Below are 24,767 nucleotides of genomic sequence, written 5' to 3' on the forward strand. Positions count from 1 at the left end.
TCTTATAAATTTGAATCAATTTTATATACATCTTAGAAATGAGACCCTTATCAGAGAACCTTTCTGCAAAGATTTTTATTTTTCCAGGTAACTGTTTCCTTTCCATTCTTAGCTAAATTGGATTTGTTTGCATAAAACCTTTTAAAATTCATGTAATCAAGTTCATTTATTTTGTCTTTTTTGATCTTCTTTATCTCGTTTAGTCATGAATTTTTCCTTTATCCGTAGATCTGAAAGGTAATTTCTTCCTTGTTCCTCTGATTTGTTTTATGATGTGATGTTTTATATCCATGTGGAGCTTCCTGTGCTATCCGGTAGGAGGTGTTGATCTAAACCTATTTTTTGCTAGATCATTACCTAGTTTTCCCACCAGTTTTTGTTAAATAGTGAGTCCTTCCTCCAGTAGTTGGAGTCTTCGGGTTTATCAGACACTAGACTAGTAGTTTCATGTACTTCTATATGTTGTATACCTAACCTATTCCACTGATTGGGTGCCTTTTAAACCAGTATCAAATTGTTTTTGATTATTATTGTTTGTAGTATAGTTTGAGATCTGGTAGGCCCCTTTCCTTCTCACTTTTTTTCGTTATTTCCCATGAGATTCTTGGCTATTCCTCTGGATGAATTTTGTTATTATCTTTTCTAGTTTGATAAAAGCTGTCCTTTAGTAGTTTGATTAGGATGGCCCTGAATAAATAAATTTAGGTAATGATGTCATTTTTAATGTACTGGCTTGACCTATGCAATTAATGTTTTTCATATAATTTCTTCCATTTGATAAATTTTTGTCTTTTCTCTACAGTTGAGTGAATCTTTATTTAATTACAATTTTAAATGACTTTTAATGCTTACTTCTTTGATCTAGTTAGGATTTATTATATATCATATGAGGTATTGACCTAAATTGATCTTTCCCCATACTGGTAAGCAGTTTCCTAGCAATTTTTAACAAAAATGATTGAATTCATTGAATTCCTTAACTCAATATTTTATAATTTTGACTTTGTATGCTAAAATTAATCTCATAGACATTTGCTGGTATTTCTGAATTCCCTATTGTTTCATTCTTACTGAAGGTGTCATGAGAGCTGGCCTTTGAAGGCTTGATTAAGAGGGGGAAGGAAGATGCTCTTAAGTATGAAGGACAGCGGTAATCCCGGATCAGAAATAGAAAGGCATGGAATGTATTACAGCGAATGGAGAGTACTGCCTTAGTGAGGAGACGGTCACATGAAAAAGTCTAGAAGGTGGCTGGGTCGTAGAGGGGACTGTGCATTTCAGCCTAAGAAGCTGCTTAGACTTTATTCTGTAGAGAACAAGGAGAAACTGAAATTTTTTGGGCCGCAAGTGTATTATTAGTTCTGGAAATACAAATCATAATTGTTTTTGAGGATCAAATAGGAAATCTTCCATTTGTCTTTTGGAGTCTTTCATGGGGTGGCCTTTTCCTCTCCCATCTCTCTTCAACATGGACATACTTGAGGCATTCGAGACAGTTCTGTCTCGCCTAAGAGTGTCTTCTTCAAGCGAAACATCTTCACTGTCTTCAGTGACCTTTGTGTGGAACGGCTTCTGTTTTCCTTTGATGATGCTGTAAGATATGTTGGGTCAAGGATCAAATCAGGGATAATGGATCCAAAGGTGATTATTAGTGGAAAGTCAGAAATGTTTAGTTAGGAATCTAATTTCTTGATGTTAAAAGGAATGAGAGGTAACTACTGTGATCAACCTTGAACCCTCCCTTGGGGGTCATAATAAGCAACAGAATACTAAGCATTGTGCACCACAATTTGACCTCTCTATGACATTTCTTATATTTTAAAACATTTTCCCCCCAAAGAGAGTGGAGCTAAATAGAACAGGTAGTAAAACAATATCTTCTTTGTTAGCTCTATATGTTCTTTCAAATCTCAATTTTTTCAAATTGATTCATTTTCATGCTAGGTTCTTTGTGGGAACATACAATGTGAATGGCCAGTCCCCCAAAGAATGCCTTCGGCCTTGGCTAAGCCAGGATGTTCAGCCTCCAGATATATATTGCATAGGGTAAGTATTTTTATCGCAGAAGCCCCTCTGAATCTTTACTTTGGACTCTATGGTGCATGTCTGTGAGCTAAGACTTTGGAACTAATACAGAGGGAATTTTAAAGTGACTAGGTCCTTAAAGGTTTCTTTTCTGTTTATTTGCTGTTCTCTGTCATGTAACACATTTCCGGTATCATTAAGATTGAACTACGCTTGTTATTTTAATGCTAATATTTATTATTTCCTTTAACCAACTGCAAAAGTCATTATTCTTGGAGAGTTTTGTTCCTTAGTTGTCAGACAGTTTGCATGCCACAAACTAATTCTATCGTGGAGAAGGTAGAGTTAGAGAAAGCCATAGCAATCCGCCAAATCTTTATTAGGCACCAGGCTAGGTGCTGTGGAAGGGACTAGCAGAATGAGGCGATGTGTTCTGAAGCTGGAGATGGAGCTGACAGATCTGAAACAAGTATGGAACGTGCCTTGTGTTTTATCCTTTTCTAGGGTCTAACTTGTTTCATCTCATTTCTGGCAGGTTCCAAGAACTAGATCTGAGTAAAGAAGCCTTTTTCTTCAATGATACCCCAAAAGAGGAAGAGTGGTTTAAAGCTGTAACTGAGGGTCTGCATCCAGATGCCAAATATGCAAAAGTAAGATGGGGGTCTGGGCCCATAGAGTTTTGGCTCCTAAAGTTTTGTGTCGGCATCCAGGAAATGATAAGTCATCTTTCCTACATTTTACATGATCTTTAACTTGACTGAGTGACCAATGGTCCTATTCCTTTTTGTTCCTGGTACAGAAGGGATATGTAACGCTGTTAGAGGGAAAAGATTCAGGGTTCTGGTTCCAAGGTAGGCCAGTAGCACTAGGAACCACGAGCTGTTTCGGTTCTCAGCATACTCAATACTATGGGAGGAAAGAGGAAATATTAGCAAGTCAAAGTAGAGGTTGTCCTCTGTCATTTTTAGAAAAGTGATGTATTGTCATCTACATTGTTTAGAAATGATTCTTTCTCCCAAGAGCTAGGACAGATACATTATTTTGGACAAATCTTTGACTAGATGGCTTTACCCTGGGGGAAGTCAATTCTTCCTGCCCTTAGCTTTTATCTAATATGCAGGTGATTTCATAAGTTTGCATGCCTCTTTTACAAATGCAGACTGCAAACCCTCCATAGTCAGTCTACGAGCATTTTTTTTTTTTTTTGGCTAGGCAATGGGGTTAAGTGACTTGCCTCGGGTAACATAGCTAATAAGTGTCAAGTGTATGAGGCCAGATTAGAACTCGGGTCCTCCTGACTCTAGGGCCGGTGCTCTATCTATTGCACCACCTAGCCGCTCCCGAATCTACAAGTATTTGCTTAGCATTTACTAAGTGCTAGGCACAGTGTAAGCACAAAGAAAGGCAAAACATGGGGCAGCTAGGTGGTGCAGTGGATAGAGGACTGGCTCTGGAGTCAAGAGGACCTGAGTTCAAATCTGGCCTCAGACCCTTGACACGTACTAGCTGTGTGACCCTGGGCAAGTCACTTAACCCCGATTGCCTCACCGGAAAAAAAAACCAGAAACAACAAAACAATCCTTGCCTTCAAAGAGCTCTCATCCTAAGGGTTGAGAGAATGTGTGAACAACTATGGACAGACAAGATGTACACAGAATAAAGAGAAGGAAATCTCATGGCAGGGCAGCTAGGTGGTACAGTGGATTGAATATCAGCCCTGGAGTCAGGAGGACCTGAGTTCAAATCTGGCCTCAGATGCTTACTAGCTGTGTGATGCTGGACAAGTCACTTAACCTTGTTTGCCTCAGTTTGCTCATCTGTATAATAAGCTGGAGAAGGAAATGGCAAACCACTCCACCAAGAAAACCCCAAGTGGGGTCACAGAGAGTTGGACGTGACTGAAATGACTGAACAACAACAATAATCTTATAAGCAAAGAACTAGCAGTGGAAGAGGAGAAAGCAGGAGGAGGGCCCAGAAAGGACCTCTTGAAGAAGATAGGATTTAAGCTGATTCTTAAAGGCAGCCAGGGAAATTTATGAGGGTAAGATAAGAAGGGAGAACATTCCTGGCATGGGGGTCAGCCACTGAAAAGGCACAGAGTCAAGAGAAGGGATGTTAAGAAGGAGGATGTCAGATTGTTAAGAATGTGGAGGGTAAGTCAAGTGTAGAAAGACTGGAAAGATAGGAAGGGTCAGATTGAAAAGGGCTTTGAAAGCCATAGAGAGGCGTCTATATTTGATCCTGGAGATATCAGGGAGCCACTGAAATTTATGGAGGAGGGAAGGATTATGGTTAGGCCTGCACTTTTAGAAAATTCACTTTGGAACTGAGTGCAGGATGGATTGCAGTGGGGAGACACTTGGAGTGGGGAGACCAGTCGCAATAGTCCAAGCATGGGGTGATGAGAGCCTCCTCCAGGTTGCTGAGTGGAGAGAAGTCTCATATACAAGAGATGCTGTGAAGGTAGAAATGATGAGTTTTGCCAACCTGCTGGCTATGTGGAGTGAGTGTAAGAGAGAAGTCCACCATGATACCTTTGTGTTCCTGGGTGATTGGGAGGACCACAGTGCTTTTCAACAGTTACAGAATGTTTAGGAAGCAGGGAGGCTTAGGGGAAAAGATAACGAACTCTCATTTGGACATGTTGAGCTTGAGATGCCGATGAGATATCCAATTCAAAATGTCCAAAAGTCAGTTGGTGACGCTAGACTGGAGCCCAGGAGAAGACTTGGGCTGGATTTATAGATTTGGAATCATCTGCATAGAGATGATATTTGAACCCATGGAAACTGATGAGATCACCAAGTGTGATGGTATAGAGAAAGAAGAAAATGAGGCCCAGGATGGAGCCTTGAGGGTTTCTTTCCTCTTGTTCTCTTCTTAACTCTATAATATGGCTTCCGACTTCATCATTCCACTGAAATTGCTCTCTCCAGAGTTACCAGTGATCTCTTAATTGCCAAATCTAATGACCTTTTCTTAATTCCAAACCTTCGTGACCTCTTTGTAGTATCACCTTCTTCTCCTTGACACTCTCTTTTCTCTCTTGGCTTTTATGATACTACTCTCTCCTGGTTCTCCTCCAACCTGTTGGACTGCTCCTCCTCAGTCTTCTTTGCTGGATCTTCATCCTGGTCAGTCTTCATAACCATGGGTGTCCCCCTAGGCTTTGCCCTGGGCCCTTTTTTCTTCTCCCCTATAATATTTCACTTGGCAATCTCATCATCTCCCGTGGCTTCAATTATTCTATCTATGCTGATGATTCTCAAATCCACTTATCTAGCCTTAACCTCTCTCCTGACCTCCAGATTTGCAACTCCAGTTGTCCACTGGACATCTCCAGATGGATGCCTATAGATGTCTTAAATTCAACATATTCAAAACTGAACTCATTCTCTTTCCTCCCCAAACCCTCCCCTCTTCCTGACTTCCCTATTGCTGTGGAGGAGACTGCCATCTTCCTAGTACCTGAGCTTTATCCTCAATGGCTCACTATCTCTTACCTTCCCTACCTAGTCAGTTGCCAATTCCTGTCAATTCTCCCTCTGTAACATCTCTCCAATGTGCCTCCTTCTCTCCTCTGACACTGCCACCACCCCAGTGCAGGCCCTGATCACCTCACACTGGGATGACTGCAGTTGCCTTCTGATTGATCTCCCTCTGCCCCAGTTTATTCTCCACTCACCTGTCAAGTTGATCTTCCTAAAGCAAAGGTCTGACCGTGTCAAACACTCTTCCCCATCAACTCCAACTCAGTAAACTTTAGTGGTTCTTTGTCACCTCCAGGATCATATGCAAACACCTCAAAGCCCTTCATAACCTGGTTCCTTCCTACATTTCTAGTCTTGTACTTTACCCCAATGTCAGTGACATTGGCTTCCTTGCTGTTTCTTGCACAACACATTCGGATCTCCTGACTCTGGACATTTTCAGTGGCTGTCTCAAAATCCTGGAATTCCTTCCCATTCATTCATATCTCCTGGCTTTCTTTCTTTCTTTTTATTTTCTTTTTCAGGCAATCAGGCTTAGGTCACCTGCCCAGGATCACCAGCTAGTAAATGTCTGAGGTCAGATTTGAACTCAGGTCCTCCTGACTCCAAGCCTGTTGCTCTGTCCATTGTACCACCCTGCTGCTCTTGGCTTCCTTTTAAACTTCAGCTAAAATCCCACCTTCTGGGGCAGCTAGGTGGCGCAGTAGATAGAGCACCAGCCTTGGGGTCAGGAGAACCTGAGTTCAAATCCGGCCTCAGACCAAACCCTTGACACTTACTAGCTGTGTGAACCTGGGCAAGTCACTTAACCCCAACTACCTAAATAAATAAATAAATAAAAATAAAAATAAAATCCCACCTTCTGTAAGAAGCGCTTCCTGAATCCTCTCGATTCTAGTCCCTTTCTTCTCTTGATTATCCCCAATTTACTTTGTATATATTTTGTTTATATATAGTTGTTTGCATGTTGTTCTACCTTCCCCTATTAGACTGGGACTCCTTGAGAGCAGGGACTGCTTTGCATCTCTGTGTCCTTAGTGCTCAGCACAGTGCCTGGCACATAGGAGGCACTTAATCAATGCTTGTTGATTGACTGACTGACCTGACTCCAGGTCCAGCCTTCTTTCTACTGTACCACCACCAGCCTGAGAAGAAGCAGATGGGTCAGACAGGTGGGAAGAGAGCTATGAGAGAGCAGTGTCCCAAAAGCCTAGAGTAGCCAGGAAGAGCATATGACTAGTGGTATCATAAGCTATAGAGGGAGGTCAGGAAGGATGAGGACTAAGAAAACACCATCATATTTACCAATTTAGACATCATTGGTGACCACAGAGAGAGCAATTTTCGTTTGAAGGATAGGGTCAGAAGCCAGATTAGGGAGGCTTTAGAATGGGCTGCTAGGTGGCGCCATAGTACACAGAGAGTTCAGCCTAGAGTTAGATTCATCTTCCTTGAGTTCAAATCCAACCTCAGATAATTACTAGCTGTGTGACCCTGGGCAAGTCACTTAACCCTGTTTGCCTCAGTTTCCTCATCTGTAAAATGAGCTGGAGAAGGAAGTGGCAAACTATTCCAATATCTTTTCCAAGAAAACCCCAAATGGGGTCATGAAGAATTGGACACAACTGAAAAATGACTGAACAACAACAAAGAATTGAGTCAGAGGAATGGAAGGGGAGGCAGCAGTTGTAGACAGCTTTTCCCAAGTATTTAGCTGAGAAAGAGATTAAAGATAGAGGATGACAGTTATCAGCTATGGTAGGATCAAGTGAAAGTTTTTTTGAGGCTGGTGTTTGTAGGCAGCAGGGAAAGCATCAGGAGGTAGGGAAAAATAATGATGATGATGATGGCTAACATTTATGTAGCTCTTTAAGGTTTGCAAAGAGCTTTACAAATATCTCATTTTATCCTTATAATAACCGTGGGAGGTAGGAGCTATTGTAATCTCTATTTTACATATGAAGAAACTGAGGCAGGCAGAGGTTAATTGACTTCCTCAGGACTCAATTGCTCAGTTTCTGAGGTTGAATTTGAACTCAGATCTTCCTGACTCTAGGTACAATGCTTTTTTCATTGTACCACCAGCTGCCTGGAGTGAGAGTGGAGATGATAGAAAGGGCAGTCTTTTGGACAAGTGGTGGGGTGGGTGGGATGTATGTAGAGGGATGAGCCTTGCTAAGGAGAAGGGGCCACTTCATGACAGAAAGGGCTGATGAAGAGAGAGTGAGGAAGACTTCTGAGATCTGTGAGATGAAGAGGAGAGGGAGCTGTTAACAAATGGCCTTAATTTTTCAGCGAAATATGAACCTTCTTCAGCTAAGGGTGGGGAATCAGGGTTGCTCCAGGAGATCTGAGGAGAGATGAAAAGGTTTGGAATATTCATAATAGCGAGGGGTGGAGTATTTAATAATGCATGTAAAGGGGCTGCTGTGACCAAAATTCGTCACCTGGTAACTCACCTTGCTGTGCCAAGGCTCTCCAGTGCCAATGGTCCTTGGACTTAGACCAATCAGGCACTGGTCCCATACGGGAGTGAAACAGTTTCAGCTGGGTGGGAGTGCCAGAACTTTGGCTCATTGGAGTAGTATCAAGATCAGTGTCACTACCATGCTGTCATGAGGCCTAGGAGCACCACCATCCTAACAAAGAAAAACTTCACAGCTGTGACCTTGTCTTTCAGGTGAAGCTTATCCGACTGGTTGGGATCATGCTGCTCCTTTATGTCAAGCAAGAGCACGCGGTGCACATCTCAGAAGTTGAAGCTGAGACAGTGGGGACAGGAATCATGGGCAGGATGGTGAGTCCATGGTACAGAAGGGCAAGGGTCTGACCCTTTCCCTGGGCAGTGATTCACAGAGGTCTTAATCCAAGCCAAGGTGTTTTCCTAATGTGGCTTATGGTGCCGTGTATGTCTTAAAACACAGAGTGAATTGTGCCCGCCAGTAAGGTTAAAGGTCACCATGATTCACTGCAGTGTTTTGATGCACCTCAGACTCTGTGTGCCCCTCAGCTCCCTAAACCTGCTGAATATTCTTTTTTTTTAAATTTGTGATGCAGTTGGGGTTAAGTGACTTGCCCAAGGTCACACAGCTGGTACATGTCAAGTGTTTGGTCTGAGGCCGGATTTGAATTCAGGTCCTCTTGACTTCGGGGTCAGTGCTCTATCCACTGTGCCACCTAGCTGCCCCTCGAATATTCAGTCCCTTTCATGATAATATAAGCTTCGATCTACCTTTATCTTTTTCCCCCACCTCAGCTGATTGTTGTCTTTTAGCTCATCAAGAGTGTTGTGAACATTGCACTGAAGACATGAGAACAAAAAGTGGGGAAAGGAGGCTTGTTTATTGAAGGGGATTTCCACTGACCTTTAAGGAGAACATTTTTCCTCCCCTTTTCAGATTGAACTTGTGATCTTAATGTTTGAAACTTCCTTCCCAGTTGTAGATCAGCAGTCTTACAGTGTATGTAGAAGGACTGTCTGAAGTACTGTGAGGGGGAATGCCTTGTACACTGTTTCAGCCAGTGTATTTCAGAGGCCAGACTGGAACCAGGTCTTTTTAACTCCAAGGCTAGCCCTCCATCAGTTATCCCACATTGCCTCAAATAGAGAACCTGCGGTTTAGAAACAAAGTTGCAGAATTATAAGGGACCTTACAGTTCAGTCTAAATTGAAACGTGAATTCTGCCTAAAAGGTGCCTGATAATTAGTCATTAATTAAGCCTCTGCCTTCAGTGCTTGTTGATTGACTGACCTGACTTCAGGTCCAGCCTTCTTTCCACTGTACCACCACCAGCCTGAGAAGAAGCAGATGGGTCAGACAGGTGGAAAGAGAGCTACAGGAGAGCAGTGTCCCAAAAGCCTAGAGTATTCAGGAGGAGCATTTGACCAGTGGTGTCATAGGAACTCTCATTCCTATCTGAGGCAGTCAATTCTATTTTTTTTTTGTTTTGTTTTGTTTTTGGCTAGGCAATGGGGTTAAGTGACTTGCCCAGGGTCACACAGCTAGTAAGTGTTATGTGTCTGAGGTCGGATTTGAACTCAGGTCCTCCTGAATCCAGGGCCGGTGCTTTATCCACTGCGCCACCTAGCTGCCCCGCAATTCTATTTTTTAACAGCTAGAATTGTTGGGAATTTTTTCCTTTACTGTGAATTGAAATTTACCCTCCTGTAATTTCTTCTTATTTTTATTTGTTCTGCCATGTGGCGCCAAGCAAACAAGACTGGTCATATCTTTTCTTCTTCAGACATGTTCAGTCTTTTCAGTTGTGTCTGACTCTTTATGATCCCATTTAGGGTTTTCTTGACAAAGATACTGAAATGGTTTGCCATTTCCTTCTCCAACTCATTTTATAGATGAAGAAACTGAGGCAGACAGGGTTAAATGACTTGCCCAGGGTCACACAGCTAGTAAGTATCTGAGGTTGGATTTGAACTCAGGTCATTCTAACTCCAGACCCTGCACTCTATTCACTCACTTCACCACTTAGCTGCTGTCCTTCAAACTAACCTCCCTAGGTTTTCCCACCAATTGAAGCACATTTCTGAATCTGCTCATCACCCTCTTCTGGACCTACTTACTTCTAAATATTCATTATACAGAGTCATGTCCAGAGTACTCCTGATGTGGTCTAGCCAAAGCAGCATTAAGTTAAACCCTATACTTCCTATACATTCTTGCCTGACACATCATTCTGCTTATTCATGTTGGGTTTATAGTCCACTTAAAACCCTCAGGCTTTTTGAATTAAAAGTGGGGCTTTTTATTTATCCCCACTGAAACTTATTTGTAATCAATCAATCAGCAAGCATTTATTAAGCATCTAATATTTCCAGGTGCTGTGCTATGTGATAGGGATGCAAATGCAAAAGCAGAAAAGCTTTTGTCCTCAAGGAACTTCCATTCTCACAGGGGATACAATGTGGAAGTGTTATCTATGTACAAAGTAGAAACAAGTTAACTTGACTGTCAAGGAGTTAGAGGTTTAGAGGACTAGAAAAAGCCTCCTACAGAAGATAGCACTTGAGCAAAGACTTAAGGGAAATCAGGGATTCTAAAACCCAGAGGTGAGGAGGGAGAACATTCCATGCCAGCGTTCTGGGACGCAGGGAATTTTAAACTTTTTTTGTGTCATGGCCCTGTTGGCTGTCTGGCGAAGATTTTGACCTCTTTCTCAGAATTGTGTTTTTAAATCATAAAATAAAACACATGGAATTACAAAGGAAACCAGATGTATCAAAATATAGTTATCGGATGTTAATTTCACAGTCCCCAGGTGAAAAACGCCAGTGAAGAAAGGCAGCGTTAGAGATTAGAGTTTCAGTTCTAGTTCTTTCTGGTTGGTGGCTGTGTGCACTTGATCAAGTCAGCCTCCTTCCAGGTATCTAAAGATCTTCTTCTGTAAAATATGGATAATAATACCTGCCCTACCTGTATTAGGAGCAGCAAGTTGGCACAGTAGATAGAGAGCTGGACCTGGAGTCAGGAAGACTCATCTTCCTGAGTTCAAATGCGGCCTCAGACACTTACTAGCTGTGTGATCCTGGGAAAGTCATTTAACCCTGTTTGCCTCAGTTTCCTCATCTGTAAAATGAGCTGGAGAAAAAATGGCAAACCACTCAGTATCTTTGCCAAGAAAACCCCAAATAGTCTCACAAAGAGTCAGACATGATTAAAACGACTGAACAGCAACTTGTAATGGAATTATTTTGATGATCAAATCAGATAATACCTATGAAAACTTTTTGAAAAGCATAAAACAATATTCAAAGGTGCAATATTTCTAATACTGATACAATCAGCTGTGATTTATATAATATTTTTTGGTCTCTTTTATAGGGTAATAAAGGAGGAGTGGCAATCCGGTTCCGATTTCATAATACAAGCATCTGTATTGTGAATTCCCATCTGGCAGCCCACACTGAGGAGTATGAGAGGAGGAACCAGGATTACAAAGACATCTGTTCCCGAATGCAATTCAGTCAGGTTGATCCAAATCTTCCGCCTCTCACCATCGGCAAACATGAGTGAGTGGCTAATTTTGCCCCATCTACTGAACCACTGATGTCCATATTCAGTTCTGGTCTTCTGGAAAAGGGGGTGGGGTGCTGACTCCTGCAGTGGCATAGCCAGCTCACACATATTCACGTACAAAGCTTCTGTTGCAAACTGTCAATCCTGGACTTATCTCTCCTCACTGTCTAGTCAACTTGGGGCATCTCTAACTCTTCATTATTTGATGTGTCCTTAGGAAATACAGACTTATATCAATTGGCTACCCCAAAGCAAATCATATGGTAGATCCCAAACCCAGTTTTAAAAGCATTTGTTGTTTTGAATTACCTGTGTCCCTCTTCCTCCCCATCAGTATTGATCATTGAGAGCGTTTGCTTTGGTTCTATTTATCTTGTAGCTCAGCTTCAGCTGCTTAGATTATTCTGTGTTAAGAACTTCCCTATGCTTCTTATCCTTTCCCTCCAGTTCACTTTCCTTTTTTTTTTTTGATCTGTTTTCTTTTTTAGATGCTTTTTATTAAATGACAAAATCCCACTAGCCATGTAGACTTTTGGCGGATGTGTGAAACTTATATGATTTGTTCTTGGAAAGAGGCAGGCTGGTGCGACCATGGGGGTGTCCACCAGGGGGTGCACAGAGCCCCGAACCTTCGTGTGTGTGTGTGTGTGTGTGTGGGTGTGTGTGTGTGTGTGTGTGTGTGGGTGTGGGTGTGTGTGTGGGTGTGGGTGTGTGTGTGGTGGGGGGGTAGGGCTTCTGGAAACTGACAGGCTGGCTTTCATTCTCTAGGGAACCTGGCCAGGAGTGTGTCTTACCAGCCATGCTCTTCCTTCCTGTTGGAAAGTCAGAGTCCCAGATTTGAAGATGCAGCTAATGTCAGTTTGGCTGCTTTGTACCTTGTGGATGCTTTGATCTAATTTGTGCTCTGTGTGTGTGTGTGTGTGTGTGTGTATGTATGTGCGCGTGCTGCTGTGCTAAACTGCCTAGCGAAGTGGTAGTTGGCTTCTCCCAGAGCAGTCAGGGTGTTTACAGGGTGTGTGGCATCATCTGGAGTTTTCTGTCTCCTTCATACCCAAATGATATTTGTCATTAAACATTAACACTCTCCACGGAGGAGTGCCAAATGGGCAATGTTTTCTGGGAGCCGAGCCCTGGAAACCAAGTCTTTCAGCACCTTCAGTGAACCAGAATATGTGGGGGCAAGGGGCTGCTGCTATTTGGTATCCCCTGGAGATTTGCACAAGCCCTTATTGAAAGGATCTTTTTGGCCTCTTTCCTGGGGATGAGGTGCATGATCTTATTCCTTAGACTTGGGTAAATAACTCCCCCTGTGGGGGTAGGGGGAAAAGAGGAGGGAGGCTTTTTCATTCTGAACTCAGAACTGGAATGGCTGAGCAAGAGGTGTAGACACACGGCAAAGACATTTTATGGCTAGCTGAATCACTTTCCCAACCAGCTTCCCCACATCTTGCTCATCTAGGGCCTTCTGAGGAGAGCCCCAATTGGGACAGGTTACAGTCCTGCCTAAAAATCCTGTTGCCCTTGTCCTCTGTCCTCACAGTGTGATCCTATGGCTGGGGGACCTCAACTACAGGATAGAAGAGCTGGATGTCGAAACAGTGAAAAAACTCATCGAGGAGAAGGCATTTCAAACCCTGTACACATACGATCAGGTACAGAGAGCCACCAGTAGGCTGGGCAGGCGGCCCACTCACCTCCGGCCGTAACACGAGCGGTGATGCCCTCGGACTCTCGAGAACCTCCGAGGAGAAACGCTGGGCCTCCGACGTTGGGACTCACCAGTCTGGCACATGGGGAGACTTTTCCCCATCTACTCTATCTCTCTCTTGTCAAGTATTTCTCAGCTCTTCCCCAGATTCTTGGGTTTTCTTTGCCTCTTCTCTCATTACTTCATTGGGAGCTGAGACTTTCTTAGGAGGGAAGAGGCTCACTCGGTGATTCACATTGATTTCTTGAGCAAGCTGCTTCCTCGCTTCCTCTTCCCCATACTAGGTGGTGTCATTCTTTTCTGAGAACTGCCATTGCTGAGAAAGCTTTCTCTACTTCCTCCATGATCCTCTCATGTCATTTGTCAATTTCCATCCCCTTTTAACTTAAAAATCCTTTGCAGGAGCATCAGTCCTTTGTGCATTTTTCTGCCTTTCTGAGGTTCATACATTTGAATGTTTTCATGAATTGGTTACATGATCACCAAATTCTGTTTTGGAAAAAAAAAGATCCCTTTTTTCTCTATTAGTCTCAGAATCTTTAATGTTCCCCTTTTTCCTCAGAACTTTATTATTCCAATATCTGTTCAAATCTTTCTATTCCTATTTTGCAACATGAAGAAAGCGACTTAGAACAAAACAACCAACTCTGGTGTTGTAATCATTAAAGAGTCACCTTCAATAGGCCCATTTTGCTTCTAACTTTCTTCACTGGTAAATTCTCTTGTTTTTCTCCAATCCTCGTTTCTAACACGAAGCCATTCTTTTCACTTGCTGCCCATCTTTTAGTTTCTTAATAGCTTCGTTTCATGCATCAAAGTCTCATTTTCATGTCTTGTCTCATCTTTATTCATTGGCCTATTTTAGTGGTCTTTCCAGAAGCAATAGCACACATCTTGTGCCTTGTGCTACTCTTTTTAGATGGCTTGTAAGATCTTGGCTACTGTGATTCAAGAAGCATCCTGCCTTGTTATTTCTTTGTCTTGTTCCCTCCTCAGTCCATTTTGGGAAATGAAAATTCAGGTGACCTGGCAGGTTATGCTATCTAGGACCCAGTCCCAGCTGCAAGAGTTATTAAGGCTTTTCTGTGGCATTCCCAATAGTGTCAGGTGTGGGATTCCAGGGACTAATCCAAAAATGCCTCCAGGTTTCACCTTTTGCTAGGAATGGGTTCTGAAAGTAGTTGACAGAGACCCGGCACTCATGGCTGCTGATGGGCAAACTATGCTGAGTAGATGCCATGAGGAGGGGGTGAGCAGTTTAGTTGTTCATGAGCTATTCACACAGGATTCCTTGGACCTAGCTATTCACTTCTTTTGTGGAATGGAACTTAAAAAGGTAGACTGGCAAATAAGCTTTCTGATGGCTCCATACTCTGCAAGTGTTAAGGCTGGGAATCTGTTAGATTTTCTTAACTATGTTGATAGAAGAATAGCCAACAAGCTCCTGTTCTCAGTGGTTGGAGTTGACCACAAATTATGGCTATCCATTCTCCTTTAATAGGAAATTTCATAAGTTAATACTAGGGTTTGCTTTCCTCCCTTCCAACAGCTGAAAATTCAAGTGGCTGCAAAAGCCGTCTTCCAAGGCTTCACAGAGGGGGAGCTGTCTTTCCAGCCTACCTACAAGTATGACACTGGCTCCGATGAGTGGGATACCAGGTAGGTTGCAGGTGATTGAACAAGTGGGAGGCATACGGACCCTAGCCTTCTTTATCCTCTCACTGAGCTCCTGTGATGCCACTGGTCTTGGCATTTGTTTTCTTTTCCTTGGTTCTCTGTCTCGTGGAAGCATACTGAGACCCCCATTAGGCTACATACATAAATACTACAGATTACAAAATACTATTAGGATAATATTTCAAAGTCCTTGGTCTCACCTGGATAAGAAATTTTTATTTGTCTTAAACAATTTTGAAGCAATACCTTGCACTGAGTCTTTTTCACCCTTTACCAATGACCTAACCACTTTCTTTGACAAAATTGAGTTAACAGTTTAAGGAGAAACTCTTATTTTCCCTTTTGATAGAATTAAGGCAGTAACTGACAAGGTCTAGGGGTCTTTGATCGTTCCACTGAAGAGTTAGACCCTCTTTCCCCATGCCTTGACCAGATGAATGTAGTGATCAACCTAGGAAAAGAAAGTCTTTGATTACTTCAGTTAATGGGAGTATTTCTTAAGTTCATCTTTGACCACCTGGAAAGGGGAATTCTCGAAAGGAATGGTGAAAGAAGGATTGCATGGCTTTAGGAAAATGATTCTCCAATGATATACAGAAAGTTAAGGGATCATTGCTCTGTTTGATGAAAGAAAATGTTAACTGACCTTTAACTTGAGCTCTTTAAACACCTTCTGTCTTATTGTGGAACTTTGCTATTGTGTAGGAATTCTATAAATAGTAACTCCAAAATGGCTTGGGAGAAAGAGATTTTCAAAGCCAGAGGGAAGCTCAGCTCACCTTTGGTCCTCTCTCTAAGCAGAAATGTTTAGAATTAATTTAACCTAATAAAAATTATTTCCAGCAGGTGTGTACCTAAATTGCAGAGTATGGAATTTTCCTCCACAGTTCTTAGCTTGATTTTAGTATTTTGTCTTTTGATCTCCAGTAGCTCCCAATAGTGAGTTTGCCGTCCATTTGTTTTGGCATTTCTCTAGGGCAGTGGTTCTCAAGTAGTGGAGTGAGGATTCTTGGAGGGTCCCTGAGGCCCTTTGAAGAAGTCCATGAGGTCAAAGCTATTTTCATAACACGAAGATGTTTTATCAATTGATATTACCTACATAGACAAAAGTTCTTGGTTGGGGAAGATCCTCAATAATTTTTAGGAGTGGAAAGGTATCTTGAGACCAAAAAAATTTGAGAATTGCTGCTCCAGGGTGATAGGATAAATCCTAGCCATCAGTTGGGACTTGGATACTCCCCATAAGAATCATGGGAACTGTCCTTTATTCCCTCAGAACTCGATGTTTAATTTAGACTCTTTTTCTAATAATCAGTGAACCATGAAGGAGAGAATTAGAAAGATATTTATACAAGACCAAAAGGTGTTTCATAGTTTGGGAGTTTTGCAGGCTATGTGCTTAAACCAAGAACATAAACTGTTCTTTCTCCTCCCTGGGCAAATCCCTGCAGTTAGAATCAATGTAAACTGAACCACTGTCAGGAGAAGTAATCTGTATTATTACTACTGAATTGTTATTAAGGCACCACTATAGAGATGATCCACATGACCACATACATCACTAAGCTGGGCTCTACTCCAGTCAGGCAGTAGACAAGACAAGGGGGTAAGCACTCAGGGCTGTCTCTGAAACAGACATCTCAGTGTATTTCTTTTTGTCGCAGTGAAAAGTGCCGAGCCCCTGCCTGGTGTGACAGGGTTCTGTGGAAGGGGAAGAACATTACTCAGCTGAGTTACCAAAACCACATGGCTCTAAAGACAAGTGACCACAAGCCAGTTAGCGCAGTGTTTGACATTGGGGTAAGCGACAAATCATTTTTAGCGGAGGCATTTTCCGTCTTTCAGGTTTAATTCATTTCTAGTCATGTTGCTTCTGTCTCTTTCAATGAAAGCCTCCGGGAAGTATCTGGTCACAGCCTGTCAGCAGCAGAAGCCCCGTGGTGCCAGACACCAATCAACCTTTTATGCTGGACCTGCATGTTGGCAGAGCTGCCAGCCAAGTCTTTGCTGTTATCAAGGCCTTTGACAAGAGGGGAATGGTTGACAATCACAAGCATTGCCTCTCGAGGAACCTATTAATTATTCTTCTCCTTGGAATCTTTGCTAGTGAATTTTCAATGCCTGAGTCGTCTTCTTCTTCTTCTTCTTTTTTTTTTTAAGAGAAAATCACTGTTCTCATCCTCTGTTGTATGTAAATTTGCCTGATTCCCATGCTGTGAACCTCTCTGTACTGAAATAGGAGAAGCTGCTTCCCAGCAGAATACGGAGCCTCTGGCATTTTTCTTCCAGGTAAGAGTAGTAAATGAAGAGCTATACCGGAAGACCCTGGAAGAAATCGTCCGGTCACTGGATAAAATGGAAAATGCCAACATCCCATCGGTGACCCTGTCCAAAAGAGAGGTAGGAGGGATGTGGTCATATTTCCGGCAGCCAATTCTTCTGACAATGCAATTTTGACTCTCTTAGCTTGTTAGGGCAGAGAATTCTAGGACAGTTCAGAGCTATGGCCTCAGTCTACCAGGCTCTGGCATAGCCTTGAGAAGCAGTTGGCCCCATTGTTTACCTTGTGAAGTAGGACTATTGCTGATGGTTTGGCAAAGCTAAGTACAAGTTCACAGATTTTAGACTATGGTCAGCATTTCATCTTCCATAGGCACCAGCCTGCATAATTCCAAGTTATTCTCAGTTGCCAGGAATGCAGTATGTGATAGCTCATTTTGTAGCAGATTTGCCTATCTAATAATGCTTGGCTTTGGCTAATAGGAAAATGCACTGACTTTTTTTGTTTTTGTTTTTTCAATAATGAAACTGATGGTATTGAGAAGGGAAGCAAAAGAAAATAGTGTGACACTGTGGGAGCAGGTAGGGGAAAGCCTTGTTGAGATAAACAATTTGCTACACATAATCCTCAAAATGGATCATCTAAATTGGTCAAAGAGCAGCAGAAGAAACTCATGTGATACTCTAGCCTTCCCCATCAGAATTCAGAATAGCTTCTTTTAAAGCTGTTGTAGAGGAGGCGTGTTGGGTGAGCTGGGCTGACTCTCTCTCTTGTCTCTCTCTCCTGCAGTCACTTTATCTGGTGAAGGCCAATTTAGCATGAGGTCTTTGCTTCTTGTTAGAATGGAGTCTGATATTAGCTGGGTACAGAAAGGTTAAATTTTCACACAGCTATTCTTCTACTCTGGGTTAAACTCAGAAATCAAAGGGCTGTTGCCACTAGTAAATGATTAATAAAGCCAAGGTATTGGCCCACCGAAGATGGTCCCTTGTTTTTTTCCAAGAACTTGAGAATTATGGCTTTGGGGATGACTTGACAGGGTAGCTGAGGAGAAGGTGCTGGTGCTCACTGACCCCTAGTCTTCTCCTAGTTCTACTTCCAGGATGTGAAGTACATGCAGCTGCAGGTAGAGTCTTTCATGATTTATAATGGGCAAGTGCCCTGCCAGTTTGAATTCATCAACAAACCTAATGAAAATTCCTACTGCAAGCAGTGGCTGAATGCCAACCCCAGCAAGGGATTCCTTCTGCCTGGTAAGTCTTCTTTCTTACCTGGCTGTGCAAATGAAGAGAAACAGTTCTGTTTCCAAGGGTAGTAGAGACAGGAAGGTAGTTTTAAAGCCATGTCATCACAGTCCTATAGAAGCTCACATTTAGATATTGCTTTGGTTTAGGAAGCTTTTCCTGGGCATTACCTGATTTGATCCTCAAAACAACCTCAAATCAGGTAGGGCAAGACTCCATTTTACAGATGAGGAAACTTGCTGAGAGAGGTCAGTGACAGGTCCAAGGTCATACAGCTGGTAAGTGACAGAGCTGGGGCTCCTTCCTAGGCCTTCTGCCCCGAGACATGGTGGCTCACTGTTGTGGCTGCTTTGTACATTCCATGGGAGTGCCACATACATGTGCTACAGCAGCCACAGGAAGGAGGCAAGCAGAGGATAGTTGGTGAAACTGCCACTGCTGAGAAATGTCTTCAGTGGTTTGCTATAATCAAATCTTAGTTATCTACAGTAGTATAGAGCTGTCAAATGAGGTGAATCATCTAGAAATCTTTATATCTGGCTATAGGATACACAATATTATTTTTCTTCCCTAAATGTTGTTTTTATACCATATTTATAGTGCTGTGTGGCAGAGGAATGTGGCCCAGGGATTGAACATTTTCCATGAGTAATTCACACTCTGATTATTAAGAGGTGACTATACTCACTACTAGCTTGGTATTGATTCCCATCTTACTTGGAGAAGAGTCTGATCCACACATTTACATTATATCTATACTATATCAATGAGTACTTGTTACCTAAAGTGTTGGATTATTTGATGTGTCATAATACTGCTGTCTTTTCAACTAGATTGTAAGAACTTCCTGGGCAAAAGTCATTCTCCTTAGTGCTTAGCAGTGTGCTGTGGATACAGTGAAGTTCAGTCACTACTTTCTCTAGATTGATTTTATTTCACATGCTGTCTTTTGATCCCCCATTGCCTTATATCACCCTCTCTTTGTAGATTCTACTGTTGAGATTGAATTGGAGCTGTTTGTTAATAAAACCACTGCTACAAAGCTCAATTCAGGGGAGGACCAAATTGAAGACATTCTGGTTTTGCACCTGGACAGGGGGAAGGATTACTTTTTATCTGTGTCTGGGAGCTACCTGCCCAGCTGTTTTGGTTCTCCCCTCCACACTCTGTGTTACATGCGGGAGCCCATCCAGGACTTGACACCTGAAACCATTCAAGAACTGGTGAGTGAACACTTGAGACGGAAGGGCCCCTGCTCACAAATGAAGTAATCAGAATTGAGGAGTGGCAAAAACCACCAGATCCCCAAAGTTGGAAGGGACCTCAGATGGGGCATTGAGTGCATGTTAAAAGTAGGGCCACCCATTACTCCCCAGTGGTCATCCAGCTTCTTCCTGAAGACCTCCAGTGACAGAAGTCTTTACTACCATCTCAGGCATGTCATTCCACTGTTTGACAGCTCTAACCACTAAATTTTTATTTTGAATCAAAATTTTCTCTTTGTGACCTAGGAACCAGATTTTCTTGTCCCTGCCTCCCTAGGGGACTCATTAAATCTATGGCAGCATTTTATTTCTCATAGTCTTATTGTTATTCTGTCTTTTATTCAATCCACTGGCCCTCACTGACGTTTTCTTCTGATGTCTCATCATGGCAGGAAGGTGACCCTGGGTTTTTCAAAGGAGTTGAATGCAAACGGTGGCAGGTGCTTCTGTGTTGGAAAGGCTTTAGCAATGTACCCAATGATAGATTGTGAATGTCCTCCCTAGAAATCTGGTAACTAAGGTGAGGAGGCTTGTAATCTCCTTCAGTGGAAGTAGTTAGTAAACACACTAATGAAATAGTATCTTTTGAAAAAATAGTGAGGGATATCTAAGACCTAAAAGGCCAAGGGTATTTCTAAGAAGATTCAAATAGCTTGAAGCAAACTGTGGGGGCGGTTTGTGTGTGGATTTTGTCCAAGCACTTTCAACACAGGATCTTACTCTATTTAGAAGGCATTCCTACAAGGCAAGAGAGTCAAGGATTTGTTTCCCCATTATATAGATGAAAAAACAGGGTTTAGGAGAGGTTGTAACTTGCAAGTGGTAAAATTAGAACTAGAACCCAGGTCTCCAGATCTCCAACTTGAGACTGTTTCATAGAATCCTAAAACTGGGAGGAAACTGCAGATGACATGTTCCAACCCTTCCATTTTATAGATGAGGAAATAGACTACATTATCCCTCTTCTTTAGTTATCTTGGATGGATCATGATAGAGTTTTAACCTGTATTTCAGCTAAGTCATTGGAATTGCTCTCTGTACCTCTCAGAATCTCCAATAATGCACCTGATCTAATTTATACTTTCTGCCCTTGGGGAATGGGAAGCTTGGTTGGTTGTATGGAAGTACCTCCTCTCTCTCTCTCACAGGTTCCCTTGTCTAGCAGATCTCTTCCTTGAAGCCCCCCCCCCCCCAGCAGAAGAGGGAAGTTATCCTAGTTAGCAGAATCTTTTCATGATTATCTTTCCTTTTCAGACCTTAATGCCGCTGCAGACAGAAGATGATGGGACCCAGGAAGAGAAACCTTTAGAAATCCCCAAAGAGCTTTGGATGATGGTTGATCACTTGTATCGAAATGCTTCCCAGCAGGTAGGTGAAGCCCAAGGTGCTAGGTTCCATGTGCCCCCAAGCCCTCTTTAGAAAGAGTATCAGCTTAAAGCATATTGTTTTCTCTCTTTTGCTTTTTCTTTCTCGTGGTTTTTCCCTTTTGTTCTGATTCTTCTTCCACAACATGACTAATGTGGGAATATGTTTAATATGATTGTACATGTGTAGCCTGTATCAGATTTCATGCCGTCTTGGGGAGGGGGGAGGGGAGGGAAGCAGAAAAAAATTTGGGACTCAAAATTTTGTAAAAGTAATGTTGAAACTGTACATGTAATTGGAAAAAAAAATACTATTAAGTGGAGAAAAGAAAGAAAGAAAGAAAGAGTATCAGCAAAAGGTGCTTCCAGCTCTTGCAGCCTTGATTTGAAGGTGGCCCTGGGAGGGCAGCCCTCCCTCCCTGAGGAAGGGCTGTGTGGCCCAGGCCCCAAGGGGCTATTTTGTTGTGATCAACAACTCCCTTCCCCTTAAGGAGGCAGAGTAGATGTGCTCTACAGACTCCAAGCCAGCTCCAAAGTGCTGACTTGTGTTGAATGTTTTTCATTGGATGAGGCAGCTGCTTGCTCATCCTCCTGGTGCTGGACATTTCAAGTATATCCATGTTGTAGTAGACTGGTCAGTGAGACACCAGGCTTTAGTTTTGGCTGTGTCACCAACTCAATGTATGACCTTGGGCCAGTCACTTACTCTGTGGGCTTCAGTATTCCTGTCTGTTAAACTGAAAGTTCTCCAAGGGCCCTTCTTCCAGCTCTAACATTCTAGGACTCCATGTTCTGTGATCTTATGTTCATACTTTCTGGACATGGAAGGAGCTGATTCAGAAACCTAGGAAGGGAGGGTATGAAAAAGAACCTCGAGTCAGGAGACCTTAGGCCCGGCATCCAGGAGATGAAATGGGTAGAGCGCCAGGTCCAGAGTCAGAAAGACCTGAGTTCAGGTCCAGCCTCAGATACTTCCTAGCTATATGACCATGGGATAGTCAGCCTCTGCCTGCGTCAGTTTCCTCATCTGTAAAATGGGGATTACGATAGCACCAGATTGTTGTGAGGATCAAATGAGATATTTGTGAAGCACTTTGCAAACCTTAATGGTCCTATATAAATGCTAGCTATTACCATTTGTTATTATCACAGGTAGACTTATAGAAATGATCTTACCATTCTGTTACGTGGCAGAGAGCAAGACAAGCTCTTGCCATACTCCCCTTCCTCTCATTTGTGGAAGGACTCCTTTCAATTACCTCTTTAGGGTAGTGCATAACCATATTTTATCACTAACAAACATACAGAAGTTTTTATAAAACAATAAATATAAAGTTTTCTAAAATAAAATAATAAAGTATATTAGGTCAGGTGGCAATACACTTATTGTTTTAGTCTTGCTTGCATTTGGCTAAGTTGGTTTTTTCTTTCTATTTGTTAATAGAATTTTTTTTAATATTAAAAAAAATCCTGCTAACAGCAGCTGCAGGAAGCTAGGCATTTACTGCTTCCCCCCTCCCTTTTTTTTTTGTACTACTGTTAGATCCTTATTCTGTGATAATGGGCAGGAATTAGTAATAAATGCCTTGTCATCATAAAGGTGCCCCTAGTGAGGAAGGACCTAGAAATGCTTCCGAGTTAAATTGGTTTCATTAGACAAGGCCAGGCCTCTCACCACTCTGACCCAGAGGACTCACCAAAGTTCTCCTTTTTGCCCTGTGCCTATGATTATTTCTAGTTTCAGAAAGATAAACATTTAAAAAATGCTCTGAAACAGACTGCTTACTGTGATTTTCTTTCCCCTTGAAGGAAGATCTGTTTCAGCAGCCAGGCCTTCGGTCAGAGTTTGAGCTGATTCGTGACTGTTTGGACACTGGGGTGCTCGACACCCTCCGTATCCTTCTCACATGAAGTCGATTGCTGCTCAGAAGAGAGGTTTCTCTAGGGATTGAGAGCCATCATCAGCGTTCTTCATGAGGGAGGCTCTTTACATGTGTTCTCAGCTTCCACTCTGGCAGATAATTGAGAACCAGGATCAGCTGGATCCTGGGTCAGGCTCCAGGGAGGAGTCCTTCTGACTACCATCCCTTACCAGGAGCAGGGAAAATCAATCAATCAATAAACATTTACTAAGTGCATGCCTACTATGTGTCAGGCACTGTGCTAAATGCTGGGGGTACAAAAAGAGGCAAAAAGTCCCTGCCCTGAAGGAGCTTGCAATCTAATGGGGCAGACAACATGCAAACAACTATATACAAAGTAAGCTATGTACAGGATAAATAGGAAGTAATTGAGAGAAAAGGCACTAGAATTAAGAGGGTTTGGGGAAGGCTTCTTGTAGGAGGTGGGATTTTAGTCCGAATTTGAAGGAAGCCAGAGAGGTCAGTAGCCAGAATGGAGGAGGGAGAGCATTCCAGGCATGGGGGACATCTGGAGGAAGTGCTCAGAATTGAGAGATGGATTGTCTTATTCGTGGAACAGCCAGGAGGCTAGTATTGCTGGATTGAAGGGTCTATGTTAGAGAATAGGATGCAAGAAGACAGGCTTTGAATGCCAAACAGAACATTCTGTATTTGATTCTGCAGGCAATAGGGAGCCAAGGGAGTTTATTGAGTAGGGGAGTGACATGAGCTTTAGCAGAGTCACTTTATTAGCTGAATGGAGGATGGATTGGAGTAGGGAGAGATGAGACAAGCAGACCCACGAGCAGGCTAGTGCAATAGTCCAGGGGTGAGCACCAGAGGGGTGGCAAAGTTGGGAGGAGAGATGTTGCAAAGGTTTCATCGGCACAGCTTGTCCTTTTTCTCACCACTGACAGTAGGGTTTGCCTCTTCCTTAACCACGCCATGGTAGCGGGGAGCAATCACTCTGTGGCGGAGGCCCTGCTGCTTTTCCTGGAGAGTCTACCTGAGCCTGTCATCTGTTATAGCTTGTATGACACCTGTCTGGAGTGTTCAAGCAACTACCCATTGAGTAAACAGGTAGGAATCAACCCCCGTGTCCATAGGCCTTGTCCAAATGTACCAGTAATAGCAATTACACAAACGGGGTACAGGAGAGAAAAAATCACGTCATGCTTAAGGGATAATTGGGCTAAGAGGATAGGGGCAGGGTAATTTTAGATGGGGCACTGGCAATTAAAAGCACAAGGAGATGGTCACAGGATGGTAGCTTTAGGCTTGGATCTACATTGATGCAGAGCTGGAAGGGACCTTAGAGCTCAGGTGACCCAACACCTTCATTTTACAGATACAATTGAAGCCCAGAGTTATTGTCAGGAAAGATGACTGGAGCTACCAAGGCTTTGGCAAACTAAAGTCAGTAGGTGAAACAGGTCCCAAGCTCAGCTCTGAAAAAGGAAATATGAAGAGATACTTCTTTCTCCCTACTTCGTTGTGGAGGTGGGGGACCATGGGTGTGGATTAGTGTATATAATTTCAGACTTCTGGGATGACATTGGTTAGTTTTGCAGAATTTTTTTTCTTCATCATGAGCAATTATTTTGGGTAGAAGTGCCAAGAAGGGTATGGCAGGAAATGTAGGTGATGTAAAAACAAAAGCTAGCAATAAAAATTAAAAAAAAAAAAAGATACTCTCACCTCATGGAATTACAGGCATTCAGGCTGAAAATGCTGTCTGAGGTCAGGTAATCCAACTCTTACCTGAATAAGTATCCC

At 42.6% G+C, this 24,767-nt stretch overlaps 1 protein-coding gene and 1 long non-coding RNA gene across 2 annotated transcripts in view; one reads left to right on the top strand and one right to left on the bottom strand.

Moving 5' to 3' along the window:
• The window catches only part of INPP5B (inositol polyphosphate-5-phosphatase B), a 72,215-nt gene that overhangs the window by 44,449 nt on the left and 2,999 nt on the right, over positions 1-24,767 (top strand). Inside the window, 13 exon segments of the mRNA XM_027864498.1 lie at positions 1,945-2,046; positions 2,561-2,675; positions 8,200-8,316; positions 11,357-11,544; positions 13,092-13,203; positions 14,809-14,918; positions 16,601-16,736; positions 17,226-17,336; positions 18,308-18,470; positions 19,449-19,684; positions 20,981-21,094; positions 22,900-22,984; positions 23,944-24,071. Of these exon segments, the coding sequence (XP_027720299.1) occupies positions 1,945-2,046; positions 2,561-2,675; positions 8,200-8,316; positions 11,357-11,544; positions 13,092-13,203; positions 14,809-14,918; positions 16,601-16,736; positions 17,226-17,336; positions 18,308-18,470; positions 19,449-19,684; positions 20,981-21,094; positions 22,900-22,984; positions 23,944-24,071 (1,717 nt within the window).
• On the bottom strand, positions 1,017-14,793 carry LOC114044812. The gene is made up of 3 exons (XR_003569301.1): positions 13,246-14,793; positions 8,885-9,131; positions 1,017-1,591 (listed from the first exon to the last, which is right to left on the bottom strand). It is a non-coding gene; the product is annotated as an uncharacterized LOC114044812 (long non-coding RNA).

This window comes from Vombatus ursinus, unplaced genomic scaffold, assembly GCF_900497805.2.
Source record: "Vombatus ursinus unplaced genomic scaffold, bare-nosed wombat genome assembly UNPS02014775.1, whole genome shotgun sequence".
In the NCBI taxonomy this organism is placed as follows: Eukaryota; Metazoa; Chordata; class Mammalia; order Diprotodontia; family Vombatidae; genus Vombatus; species Vombatus ursinus.